General features: G+C 39.6%; 1 protein-coding gene across 1 annotated transcript in view; it reads left to right on the top strand.

Moving 5' to 3' along the window:
- The window catches only part of Satb1 (SATB homeobox 1), a 97,012-nt gene that overhangs the window by 55,388 nt on the left and 27,091 nt on the right, over positions 1 to 14,533 (top strand). Inside the window, 2 exon segments of the mRNA XM_029471561.1 lie at positions 2,394 to 2,606; positions 9,772 to 9,927. Coding sequence (XP_029327421.1) covers positions 2,394 to 2,606; positions 9,772 to 9,927 — 369 coding nt within the window.

Below are 14,533 nucleotides of genomic sequence, written 5' to 3'. Positions count from 1 at the left end.
TCACTTTGTAGACCAGGCTGGCCACGAACTCAGAAATCCGCCTGCCTCTGCCTCCCGAGTGCTGGGATTAAAGGCGTGCGCCACCACGCCCGGCTGTGGGACATTCTTAATAGACATATGTAAAATAGTTACTTTGTCATTTTGAGATTGTTAGATGTCTAATATCAAGTGCTCTGATGTACAAAAAAAAATTAAATATCACATCCTAAATATTTATAGGGTATCTTTTGCCCTGATTTGTTTTCTAATTTACTGACTAGTTAGTAACATTGTGCAGATTGGCATTTCACAGAGCCAAGCTACTACGGAGTGCCTTGGCTGGAAGAGCCCATGGCCTTGGTTCTTTAGTAACAGTAGTCTTAGCTGATAATGGCCATTTCAATGTATTCTAGTGTTCCCTTTTTCATCTCTGTAGTCTATATACACATAATTGCTTTAGTACTTATAAACAACTTTTAAGCATAAGGCATTGAGTTAGAAAGTCAAAATTAACTATACTATTATCCTTGAGGATTTCATAACATTTTCTATATTATATGTATTCCTATGCAATTGCTATATATTGCTTTACCAGCCATGTTTTTGTCTGTTCCATGTATGTATGTATGTATGTGTGTATGTATGTATGTATGTATGTATGTTTTTGAGACTAGGTCTTACTGTGTAGTCAGGCTGGCCTCAAAAGCATGATGTTATGGTTTCAGCCTTCTTGGTGCTGGAACTACAGGCATGGTATCATGCCTTGTCTTCAAGGAATTTTTGTTTGTCCATTTTTTAAGTATATAAGATTTTGTGGGAACAGTGGCATAGACTTTCTGTGTGACGTGTCTTGTTTATTTTCATAAGACACATCAGAAATAGTCTAATCAGTTGTCCTAGTACAGGTTAAAGAGCGGGATGATTGGCTGCCTGTTTGAATCTGAGGTCAGTTGACAGGATCTTTGGTTGTCAGTAGACACAGTGGCAGTTACTAGTTAGTCTCAGGCCAAAAGAACAAATGCCTCAATTCTTAAGGAACATTTCTTATGAAAGTCCAGACATCAATCCAGGCTTTGGTTGCAGTAGACCAACTGTGAGATTTATTTGTGACTAACTCAGTTCCCCAGAGCTTAGTGGACATTTCTTCCCTCCTTAAGAAGCAGCTTATAAATCAAATGATGTATTTTAAAGGGACAGTGTTCTCTTATCTGTAATAAGTACTGTATCATTGTATCAGGCAACATGATGCACTGATGAGAAATTGAAGGATCTCCAAGAGTTAAAACTTTGGGGAGTCTATTTTACCTTCTCTCACTCAAATATACATTTTTTTGACCATTTCTTTAGGGTCTGGGTAGAGGTAGATTTCAAATTATGCAAAATCTGGATGTAATTCGACTACTATAACGATAACTGGTGTAACTATACTATGATAATATGTCTAAGTAAAGAAAGCAGGCTACAGATTGAAGATAGCTTCTAAGTCTTATTAACCTGGAGACAGCGCAGCCTTTGCTGTTCTTGGACTTCATACTCTTCAGATACATCGGAAGGAAATCACCCATTTAAATAATAAATCCCCCCCCCCAGAGAAAAACAAACGTATTTTAATACTGAGTTATTGAGGGAAGAAAAACACCTTAAGAGAAGTTTCTAGAAGTTTGTAAGTTTCTGCTGTTGCTAATAGTGACTTTTAGTTTGCTGATACTCTTTTCAATACGTCAAATTCTGGGATAGATTTTTACAGTGTGGAAGAGTGGTTAATTATTTCAGGTGTGATCTGTGGTTTCTGAAGTGCGAAGTTTCCAACCTGTTACCTATCGGTATAGCGTAGAAAGTTTTACAGTTTCCCACGGCAGTCCATTTCCCTTTAAACAGCAAACTAATGACTACCTGTGACACTTTGTAAGATGAAAATTAAGGAATGACAAAATATCATCTATATAAACAAAAGTTTGAGTGGTCTTCATTGTGCTGCAGCTTGTTTTCTGTTATCTTCCTCAAATGTTTGGCTCATCCCCCTAGAAATGGCCTTGTGCATTAACATGGTGAGCTGCTGGGTTGCCCCGTGCCTTTGTCTGGAAGCTTGAGAACTATACAGTTCGATGCTGTTGTGCTACGTACGGGGATTTTACTTACTCTTAACTTCTCTCGACCATCTCTCAGTGAAAGATTTCACAGCAAGTTAAGCTACTCAAAGGAATGAGACCAATTAGGCCGGTTCAGTTTCTGCTATATGTAAAGCAGATGCTAAGTAAAAGCAAGGATACAATTGAGGCTCTCTTCTCTGCTACTTCAGTTGTAGCTAATATATTCCTATACAGACTCAAAGCCTCTGACTGCTCACTTTCTAAAGGGTGAGGCAAAGGCAGGGGCTATCCGGAACCTCACCCGGTGTCTTTCTTCCCCTACAGGGATTGCTTTCTGAAATCCTCCGAAAGGAAGAGGACCCCAAGACTGCATCCCAGTCTCTGCTGGTAAACCTTCGGGCTATGCAGAATTTCTTACAGTTGCCGGAAGCCGAAAGAGACCGGATATACCAGGACGAGAGGGAAAGGAGCTTGAACGCAGCCTCGGCCATGGGTCCTGCCCCGCTGCTGAGCACACCACCCAGCCGCCCTCCCCAGGTGCAGCCACCTCTTCCTTAAGAGTTCTTTCTTCTGCCCTAAAACACAAAAACCGTAATGATGACTCTCAGCAAGAAATTGGATAAATAGATACAGATGTTTAAAACTTCTGTAGATTTGCTTGAGAATTTCATCCCAGATCACTAATTCTGATGGAGCACAGTCCACTCCTAATTAGATAGAGAAAAGAAGACTGACTGTGTTGCTCTAAGTCTTTAGGTTCCTGAGGGTTGAAGAAGCAGTGTGCGTACCTCCACTGCTGTTATTACAGAGGTACCTAGACACTGCAGAACAGAAATAATAAGGCCTGGTTAATGTCACTAGTTTGAAGACTGCTGTTTGAATAGTAAATAAAAAATAAATAAGTAATTTCATTTATATTTATGCTTTCCAATACGGACTGCAGCTGGTACCAATTACATATCATCTCGCTTGTAATCTTTCATAATTAAGTTTAATACAATCCTTGAAGGCAGCTTTAAATGGGACCGATAAAGAATTCTATCCATATTCCCAGAAATGGGCACATTTTCTATTTCTTCAAATTCTTCTATTTTCTAGGAAGGATAGAAGAATCTACCTGCTAGGTAACTTTGTTGTGTATTATTATTTTAAAGCAAAATTTAAAAATATCCTTATAACTACTATGAAAAGTCAAGAAATAAATTTTCAGTGCAAACTGTTAGGTGAAAGTTTGATAAATTACACCTAAAATCCACCAGCAAATATATTTTCTTCCATATTTAGTTTTTTGGCAAGTACAGCCAACCTATAAAGCTAAAATAGCTTTTAAAGCTCTTTAAAAAGTTGAATACAGAACACAGAATCAGAGTATTTGTGCAGTATAATGCCATAATTCAACCATTTGTTGATTATTATTTCATTCCATCAATAATAAACAAAAAGTCCATGTATTCTGAGTACAGAAGTATAGGAAAAGCCCATTCAGTGGTAAGAAATGACGCTGTCACAGGAGCTTCCTAACCGAGGACCAGACACACTTTTCAGCTATTTGTCGAAGGTCTTGAACTGTTGACATAATGTTCTAAAGTAATTATTTCTAAAATCCATATTTTTAATGAAAATCAATCTGCCTTAATGTCTATAGGAGCAGGCTGTGATAAGATAATGCTGTTCTGCAAGAGAGAAGGGTCTCTGTGTTCATACATCGCCTGCCTGCCTACACATAGCTACTGGATTAGATTGGTAACCTTGTCGATAAAAGAGTTCCTAAATACAGAGTTAGGAGCTCTATACATGTATATGACTTGTATAGGTGATTATATAAAGAAATATAAAGCTCTCAGGGTTAGCATACCCTTTCTTCTCATAGTTGCCATTCGGAAGGTGTTTCTATACCCAGGTCCACTAGCTTGGCCTTACCCTTTCTTGTTCTGAGTTGTTTAAATTCTGTTCCTAATAACAATATGAATTTAAGTATGGAACAGGTTCTCTTTTTAATCTGCCCCAATTACTTAATTTAGTGCCTATACAGGTTTCATTTTCTAGGATTTGGGAGATTTTATCTGTTTTCTAAATACGATCCTTAATCATTGAGGGTTGTCTTAGCCAAGGTTGTATTAGTTCTTAAGTAATAATTTTCCTATGCTCTTAAGATACTCTTCAACAGCTGCCCCGTGTGTATATTTATAAAGACGCTCTACGTCAGAACTTGTGAGCCGGAAGACTTCATCCTAAGTTACAGGTTTCTTGGTTGAGACACTCTTTTGCTGTATTTGTTTGTTCTCAAAGGGGATTAAGACCAACCAAACTTGTAGTTGGGGTGTTCAGCCAATGATGAACATAAAACATGGTAGACACTGTAGCTCCTTTGTGAGATGCGTCCAGATTTCACTTAGCAGGGTTTCATTGGCTGTCTAACCACAGCCAGAGGTGATTGTTCAATACATGCGGGTCTTATTTGTTCCTCAGAGAATCCATTTGCATCACTCAATATTATAACAGCGCTCACTGCCAATCAGTTACATTCTACCCTCTAAAGAGCACATTAAATTTTAAGAAATTCTTGATCTATTATCTCACTGTAAAATGAAGAAAGTTGGGGAAAGTATGCCTCAAGTAAGTTGAGTTAGAACTGTTTTGAATCCAAAGTTGAAGTTAAAATAGAATACACCAGAGATGTTGTCATATGCTTACTACAGGTAACTAAACTGGCAAGAAAGGGTGGGAAGCACCACAAAAGCAGCCAGCCTACAAAACTATCTTTAGTTTTGTACATTACCAGAGAAAAAAATCTTTGTGAAATCACTAGGCATGTCCTGTAAAATAAAGAAATCTGAAACCTGTTTTGAGACAAATTTTGGGTTTAGACTTGAACTCTGATTCTTTCTGATGAAAAACACAGATAAAAGCATCAGCAGTGAGAGGCAACCATCCTTAGGGACACCCCAGACACTTGTAAGCATGGGAGACTGGCATCTCTTCGGCATCAATGTGTGTTGTGCAATGTTCCTGGGGCATCCTAGACCAAGGAGCTAAACTGCTGAGGAACTTAGACTTTAAGTCATCTTTATCATGAGACTTCCTTAGAGAGTCTTGAGAAAGATGTCCTACAAGAAAGTACCTTCCTGGGAGCCAGCCCAGCTGTGGACACCACAAAACTTATGCTGACTGATCACTGATCAGCCATGCTGCCGTGGATCCAGGGCAGACCCGTCTGGGATAATATAGCAGAGAATGGTCAATAACCATGAATGGTCATTGTCCTCAGCCTGGGGTGGGAAGCTCTGTACTAAACCGAATTGTCAAAAGCATATTTTCATAAATTCCATGCTGTAGTTTAGAAAGGAAAAATAACCTTCAGTTGATAATGGCTTAGTTTCCTAAGCACCTTCCCAGACATTAATTCATTGAATCCTAATACCAACCTTTTTCTAGGAGAAAAATGAAAAACCCAAATGAAATGTTTTATTTAAAGTTTTCAAATCCTAATTAGATTTGTTGCATTTTTTCCTTTACCTCAAGACATCTCAAAACACAGTTTTTAGGAAAAGGGTGAAAGTCAGAGAAAAATGGGAAGCTGTGTGTTGGACTAGGAGGAATGTTCAGGAAGATTGCCTAGATACACTAAATTAAATATTTGACAAATGATCTATTTGGAATGACTTTGCACAATGGAATTTCTGGTATTATGATGAAAACTCACCTTCAAAACTTTCACCATAAGAAAATATCTTGGCTTGTCTTCCGGATTTGTTTTCTGACTGCACTGCACACAGTGGCCTAATGAAAACATTAATGATTTGTCCTGCAGAACAGATGGGCTTAAACTAATGGCTTCTGCTTGAGGTGTTCTCCTGTGTTGTTATTTGTAGTTTTATACACGTTGACTTCTGGAGTCAATTGCCCAATGTTAACTTCTATGAGAGCTGTTTCACAAGTTGTGATTTTTAAACGAATTTTATAGTTCTTTTAAACTTTTATGTCTTCTCTGTCTCTTCCTGGGATTACTTAGCTTCTGTCTGAGTGAGGTATGATGTTTCCTAGAAATGTATTAGAAAATGTACCAAGTCCATGTAAGGACTATGGAGTTCTTCGTGTGGTCCTGTGTTATTCTATCTTTTCACAACAGATCCATCCATGATTCAATGAAGTGCCGGTTCACCTTGGCTCAGGGTCAGTTCCAGGCACGCACTTGGCACTTGAGAAAGTGTTACTTGTTGGGGATTTCTTGGAAAACCTTAACTTTTACATATTTACGGAAGGCTTCCCATTAACAGTTGTCTCTTATAGAGTATGGCTATTTCAGGTCTTTATTAGGCAAGTAATAGTGTTCCTATGAGAGAGAGTCCGGTCTAAAAAGTTCAAGCCACGAGGCTAAAGGCATTGTTACATAGAACTATTTTTCATCACCCCTAAATAGGCCCAAAAATTTATTAAGAAGAAGTAATTGTTATACCTTGGAAAATAAATTTAGACTAGATTTTTTTTTAATGTTAATTATAAAACCATTAGCTTCTCAAACTTTGAATTTAATGGGTAGGTTTAGCAAAGGGCTTGTGCAAGGTAGGCCCACTTCTTGATCACTAAGAATTTTTCTAACAAGACCCCACAGAAGGACATATAATTCCCCGGTCTTTGAGAAAAGCACAGACTTTAGGAAACTGAAATCTAGAGCGCAGCCTGGAGCAGGAGGCAAAGTAGAGTAGTTAGTTGTAGCACCTACTAGTTCAATAAGTTAATGCACGCTCACACAAACCAGCCAGTTAATAACAGCCTCTATTCTCAAAATTAGTTGAAGAGCATAAAACTTTATAATTTTGTGTATGGAAAAGCCATATGCTTGTAGGCAGCTTTTTCTGTATCAGGTAGAGCATGTTCACCACCCATACCAAAGGGGTGTCAGTCTCCTAAACCTGAATGGATGATCTGAGGCACTTAGCAATGGGTGAAGAAGCAAAGTAGAATTTTCATATAAAACGTGTGTTCTCTTGTACAATGTTAGTGCCACGAAAAGTAGACCCCAGCACACGGGGAGTTGGGGGGGCTTAAATAGGAGCTCCCGTTCCTAACTACTTCCCTGGCGCCACCGTAATGATGGAGTAGTATGCCCTACCTTGATAAAAGCTATTCCAGTTGCAACTGCATTTATTTCACCTCCTTTGCTATTTGTGGAGAGTGAAGAGTAGTTTGTTTTGCCTGGGATGAACTACTTTATGAATTTTAATGGATGATATAATATTAAAAGCTAAACCAGGATTAAAGAAGATTTTTTTTTTTTTTTGTACTAAGCAAAAATAGTACTTAGTAGAGTGAAGGAGAAAAGATTTTTGTTTCCATTTTTTACCTGGGGAAAAATTCAGCTTTCATATTTTTGAAAAGCTGCCCAAGTCGGTCTCCCTTAAGCAATCCCTTGTGTTTAGGAAAAAATGTGGTTCTAGAATTCTAATGGCTTATCTGTGATAAGATGCATATCTGGGCCAGCAAGAGGAGCTTTGCTACATACTTTTAAACTGAGTAGTGCAGCCAGGTACTAACTGTATATTTTTAAAGACTTTCTCCACATGCTTTTCCTTTAATGCCTCTTTTTTTCCTTTTATCTCCACCTCCCCTCCAACCCCTCCTTCCTGGCCCACAACAGACCAGGAAGCGACTATCTGCTTGGTTTTTGTGATTTAGGATTCTTGCCTCTTGGTTCAAGTTGTAACTGCTTTATAGAAAACTTAAAGAAATTTTTAGAAACAGAATCCCAGCAACTTAAGCTCCCCAATTTAGTTTTTACAAAAGAATGAGAATTGTTAAGACCAGGCAAAATCCCAACTTTCTTAAAACCAGAGCCATTGCTACAAAGATTGTACCAAGAAACTGTTTTCTTCTAGTGTGCTGGACTTTGGGGCCCCCATTTCCATAACATTCAATTTTCAAAGCAATTGAAATGGCTTTTCTCTTTCATTAAAGCCGTGAGAAAAATAGGTATTAGAAGGGACCCCATGGGGTGATCAAATCTACCCCACTGCCTTTGAGCAAGACCACCCCAGAGCAAAGTTTCAAATCTCACCAAAGCAACTTTGTAGGCAATTTATGGTAATGTGTTAACTCTTCTGGCTCCTAAAGTGCTCTTTAGCAGATTATGGCTTCAAAGCCCTGTGGGTTTCTAGTGGCCTCCAGTCTTTACCCCTTTGCTGGATATACCCAGAGCTGGAAAAGGAGCCCCGAGATCTCTTGCCACTCCCACTGATTCCAGGTGACAGTTTTACTTACCCCACTATACTTGCAGCCAACCATTTCACAGCCTGATGTTTTCCTTTGGCTGCTGGAGTTGGGGTAGAAGGTGCATTGCTGGGTACCTGTCTCCTGGAGATAAGTCAGGGAAAAATGGCTTTACTTCTTACAGGTTAGAAGCTAGAAGGATTCATCAAAAGGTACATTTCACAGGGGACTTACTTAATCCCTTCTGGGGTAGCCTCTACTTAGTTTCATGGAAAGTGTTTTGGGGTCATGAAACACTACAGTTTGACATTTAGTTTCTGGGCATTTATCCTGGCATGAGCTTCATTTTTCTGTTGCTCAAAGTGTATTTACAAGACGGTAGTATGTTTCTAGAGAACCCTTGCTGGCTAAAGGACGCGAAGAGTGGGCTCCTTTGTCCTTTTGCTATGAGAGGCATGCTGCAGTTTTGTCAGTTAACCTAGGAAAACTTTAGCTTATAGATTATCTGAAGTCTGTCAGGACAGCTCCATATAATTGCATGATAAAAATGAAAATTGGAATTAACAATAATAATAGTATCAAATTTGAAGGTTGTGAGTTGGTGTTCGTTCAACCCCCCAATCTTTGTTGGTAAGGGACATGTTTCTTTAGCCATCCCTGCTGATCTCTGTTATCAAAGGGTTGGCACAAATTTTCGAGTGATTATACATTGTGAATGTATTTGTGGGATTCACTGATGGGTTATTTTGTGTAACTTACAGAAATGTTCAATCACATTTTAAGGAACGTCTTATTGTCTGATTCTCTAAGTCAGAAGGAAGGCATCGTATGCCAGAATGCCAGGAAACAGTGAGCTAATCGGCAGAGCAGCTTAGACATCATGTGTGTACCACCACCAGCCTTTATGATAATTGAGCAAGGCTTTCTACCTGTTTCATGGATGGATAGAAGATTTAAATATGCAGTTCCATAAATGGCTTTATTATGGAAGATTTTAAAATGAAACATAAGAGGGAAAGGCATTAAAAAAAAAAAGTCTGAAATTAAAAAGGCCATAGTATATAACAGCTATCAGTGAGGTAACTGTCTATTAGGCACCGGGCACCCGGCGAAGATGCAGTGCCGTGCATTATGGTTTTAATTGTGAATTTCCTTTGTTAGGGCTGAAATGGGAGATAATTGTGAGACATTTAGTTTAGTGTTTTCAAGTCCTTGAAGCTCCTGTCTGTTTCCAGAAAACTTACTTTATGGCGTTATTTTTCCTGGTTGTCAGCTGGCAGTTGCTGTCACATTACAGATGCAATCACCTGTGACAGTGTGACTTCCTTAACTTAAGCTATCTGATCTCAGGGCAATAACTAATGTTGAATGACCACACTGTTGATCACCTTGATCATAAAAGGAGTAACACTGCCCAGCTTGGATGCTGAGCCTGAGAAGCTCTGAATCAATTTGGCTAATGAAAAATGACAGCCACGCTCAAAATGTTTTGTAGGTGAAAACAGCTACCCTTGCCACTGAGAGAAATGGGAAGCCAGAGAACAATACTATGAACATTAATGCCTCCATTTATGACGAGATTCAGCAGGAAATGAAGCGTGCTAAAGTGTCCCAAGCACTGTTTGCAAAGGTTGCCGCCACAAAAAGCCAGGTAAGAGCCTCTGACAGGCGTTAGAATGTTCATCTGTGACGCCTGTGGCATGGTCGATGCAAGCCATGTCTGTGTTCAGTGCGAGTTGGCATCACGGAGAGGTTGAAGCCTCCAGTACTATGTAGAGAACTCTCTTGAGCAGTAATGTTGAGATGTAGGTTGTAGACATTTGGTTTCCTGGTCCCTCAGCTCCTGGACTAAGGATATCTTGGGTATTCTCTGGGTCAGTTGATAGTGACTTTCAGAAGTGGACTGTCACATATGTGGTTTACTAGGCTGGTATATGATAGAACATGTAACATGATAGAAGTCACCTACTGTTGCTTTGTCAATCGTCAGATGACCTTCAATTTTCATCCTGAAATCCCCATACAACTTTTATTATTATTATTATTATTATTTTTTGCAACTAGTCTACCTGCAGCTATTCCACAGTTCCTGAAACAAATCACATACCCCATTGCATATTAGTGATTTTAGTTTTTCTGTAGTTGTACACAAGGCGAGTTGAATTACGCTCAGAACACCTGACCAATTCTGATGACTGCATAGAGTTAAACTGGCAGTCAAAGACCTCTTCACTACAGTTCAGAAACAACAGCTAGTTCATCCAGCTTATTACCAGTAGGACTCTCATATGTTGGTCATTGTTCACTAAAATCATTTGGTAGAACAAGCTCATTACAGTCTACTAGCCCTTCCTCAGAGCCATGAATACTTTTTAAAGACACAAAATTCAAATTCCCTTTCCTTCCACACAAGGACTTGGTAACACTGAGGCGGGACTTAGAGGCATACAGGGGCTTGGGTGAGATTTGAATAACTTGAAATGTTATGCAATTCTATCTTCATAATTGCTAAATGCTCTTTTGTAGAACACCCTAGCCGTCAGTGTGTGATAAAATATACAATTCTCGGAGTACTTACTGCATGGCAAATTTATAACACAATACTTTTTGGCTTTTCCAAAGATTTTCCTCTGTCTGAATTAATAACAGTACTTAATGGGAGCTTTCCTTTAGAAACATGTTGCTCCTGTTTAAGTTGTAGGCCGGATGAATACTTAAGGGATATCTTGGAAATGTTATATAAAAATGATTGAACTCAAGCTGTGGACTGTAAAAAATTATAGCTTTATAGGCCGCATGCCTGCCTACCCTTCAATCACTGTCAAAGTGATAATTTCTACAATAATATGTTTCTTTTATTGTGAGATTCTAAACATCAAGTACTGTTTAAACATTAAACTGAATTGTTTATGTTAGTGCTGTACTCAGCGTGTCATACATCGGGCCACCGTAATCTCTCATGGAATGTAAAATTCTGTCATGAATCATGGCTTGCATATCGGAAATTACTGTAATTTTGATTGGAAATTACAGGGCTCTTGAAATGTTTCTAATTATGATAGAATGTTAGAACCGCTTCAAACCTGTGTGCTTCTTCAGATGTCTTCATTTACATGCCAAGACTAGGAGTTAAGTAGAAATGTCCTGTTCTCACTCTAACCCTCCAACCCCGCGCATCCTTGTTTTGACTACTTAGTCTAATTATGATAAGGATCTCTTATTTAAATATATATTATTTTGCCTTTCCTTCTGGTCCTACATCCCCCACCCCACCCTACCCCACCCCAGCCTGTTCAATTGCATAATAGACTGCCTTCTTGCAAGGGCTAGGCACTTTCTCCAAATCTTCAAATGGAGGAGCTAGATATATATTATTATTATAATCAGGTCAGCCAGGAAACAAAACAAACAAAAATTCATATGAAAGCTTTTCAGTATGTATTATTTAGTTGCTTGTCTGTCACCCGTCCTTGCGCGCCCCTTCCTGTTACCTTTCTGACCAGTGCTAGCCACTGTGGCCTGGCTCCCAAGTGATAGTAGAGACTTCTCACCTTTGGGTTGAGTAACTGATTTAGGAACCACTCAGGAAGCAACAGTTGGCTAATTCAGGTCTGTTTGGTGTTCTGTAAGGTTTTAAAACATTGTCACTTTTGCCGAGCCTCAGGTTTACATTTCCACAGTGTTGATGGGCAGCTTCTAAGTATCTCCCATCTCTCTCTATCCTAAGAACACCCCAGATTTCTACTCTTCCCTATTAGTGATTGAAGAAACTCCGGGCTCATTAGAAGCTGTAGGCCAAGTGGACACGTATGTCTTATCCTCTTGAATATTGCTAATGTATTCTACTTCTTGTAGCATTTCTGTTTCTGTCTTGCATATTTAGTTAGATGTTATACTGCCCTTCATGTAAAAACACATGCAAATATCGAGAGGGATTACCTGAGAGTGAGTCCAGAGCCTGTATCAGGACAGGAAATCTGACCAACAAAGGTAGCCAATGAGTTTCATTGCTCTTCTGTCCTCATGTCTCCTATAGGAAACAGAAAAGCTAGTGAAAAGTCTTTAAACTGTCTTTCACATAGTAAAACTGTGTAACTTCTACGACATCAGCGGGGAATTGCATTCCTCCAGGTGGAGTGTGTATAAAATATAACATACACATATGACCCTTTAAGTTACGGAGCGCTATACATAAATGGACTGCATTTCCTAATGTGCTCAATAAGTGATTCAGTCCTCTCCATGCAGAGCAGTGATTTATTTATCATGTATTTATGTATCAGAATACCTTCCATTTTAAAAGGTAAAGGATGTGCCACAGTGACTGATGCGTGGAGTATTTTCTGTACAAAGAGTCTGCCCATGTTGAGTCTGCCTTTTAGCCTGTTCTACATCATCTCGTCCTTTTGATGAATAATAGAAATGAGATTGTTTTAACTCTAAAGGAAATGTCCAAATGAAATATGCAAGGGGAAACCGAAGGTAGGCTACTTTTGTGCTTGGCTACAAAAGCAGGCTAATGCAAACTTGCAAAAGATGATGGGCTTTGAACATAAAGCGAGTAGGTACCAGTGAATACATTTTCTGTTTCAAATAAGCGGCGGTTTCTCCAGGTGAGTCAGATTGGAATTTTATCAAACATTTAGTCTGATAACATTCAAGTTATTATGGGAGCAGGATTTGCTAATTTCACTGTTTTAAAAAAAAAAAATGAGTTGATTTGGGTAATAACCATTCCTGTGTCAAGGCTCTGTTACCGTTCATCGGCTTCAGTGTTTTCATCTGGGAGATGGAAGTGGGGTTTGTCCTTAATAGTGGCAGATGTTGGAATCTAATTTTATTCCACAGCAAACCCCTCGAGAGCTTTGAGACTTCAGGTGTGTGTCCAGCAAGGGGACATTAACTGCACCGCAGGCCTTGCCTTGTACATGCAATTTTTACATTGATTTTTGTGTTTGTGGAGTGGAGTCTGTAGACCCAGCTGCATGGACAGAGTCGAGGGCATTCACCGTGTCTCCATTCATGTTAGCAAATGACTGCCCTCACTTGCTTCTCAGAGCAGGGCATTTCTTCTAGGTGCAGTAGAGGGCTGCTGCAATTGCATCCGATTGGACAGACTTTCAGTGTAATCCTCTTAGGTTCTGTAAGGGAGATGACCATGGTTTGGACCTGGGTTAATAAGTAGAGTTTATTTTTATTTTTTAAACACAGTTTTTAAAAAGAACATTTTTTTTTTTTTACTTTAAAGTAGCATGACTTGTAGAATAGACCAGACAATTTAAAGCCATTTTTGTTTCTCCTATTAATTTCAGACACTTCTGTCTGTGAGGTACAAGGCTGTAATGGGAATGAGAGAGGGAGTCAGGGAGAGGAGGAACAGATCTCCAGTCTTCCTTTGGTCCTAGGCTTAAAAAATTGTAGCATTGCTCATATTTGTAAGTTGGGTTAGTTGAGATGTCTTAAATACAATTAAACTGTCACAAATTGGGGGGGGGGGCGGGGGCAGGGCAGCTAGCAGTAGAGCTAAAAATGTAGCATATAAAAGAATTTATAGTGGCAACACCTAGAGATAAACCAGGAAGCCCGTGACACCATATCCCAGCATGTTACTGAAGGCACCATTGGTTTTATTCAAGCAGAGTTGCACTTGGTAGAAACTGGGTGCTAATTCATTCTTTTTGAATGTGCACGTCACAGACACTGCTGTGGCACGATTTCACCTGTGCAGACTTTTATTTAAGGCACTCAGGAGGCCCCGCAGACGTGTGAGTCACAGTTTCTCTTCTTTCTGGTGCTACAACTCTCAGCAGCAGTCTGTGAGAAGATCCCTGTGCCGTGTCCTCAGAGCCCATCTCCTAGATGTGCACATGTTCCTTGGTGTGTGTGTGTGGGGGGGGGTCGGGGGGAGGCTGTTCCTTTGCAACCTGGACCTACCCAATCCTCCCATCCTGCTGAGTAGAGCCAGACCTTGGTCATAGGTAGCTCAGGTCTCTCCGTGTCTGCTTGCCTGAAGGAGGAAGGGCAGGAGGAACTCTGATGAGAACAAAGAGGAAAGAGCTGGAAGCCTACACAACTCCTGCAGTTCTCATCTCACTCCTGTGAGGTCAAGTTTAGCTCAGGCTTGACAAAACCCCTGTACTAGATTCTTGAATAAGGGGGCGAGGGTGTTCACTGGCTTCCTCCTTAGGGTGTCCGTAATCATTTGCTGAAAATAGCATATATGTTAGAACTAGGGAGAATATTGATCTGTCTATTTC

This window comes from Mus caroli, chromosome 17 (genome assembly GCF_900094665.2).
Source record: "Mus caroli chromosome 17, CAROLI_EIJ_v1.1, whole genome shotgun sequence".
NCBI classification, from domain to species: Eukaryota; Metazoa; Chordata; class Mammalia; order Rodentia; family Muridae; genus Mus; species Mus caroli.
Note: the sequence above shows the minus strand (reverse complement) of the source record. Positions and strands in the feature narration are given on the sequence as shown.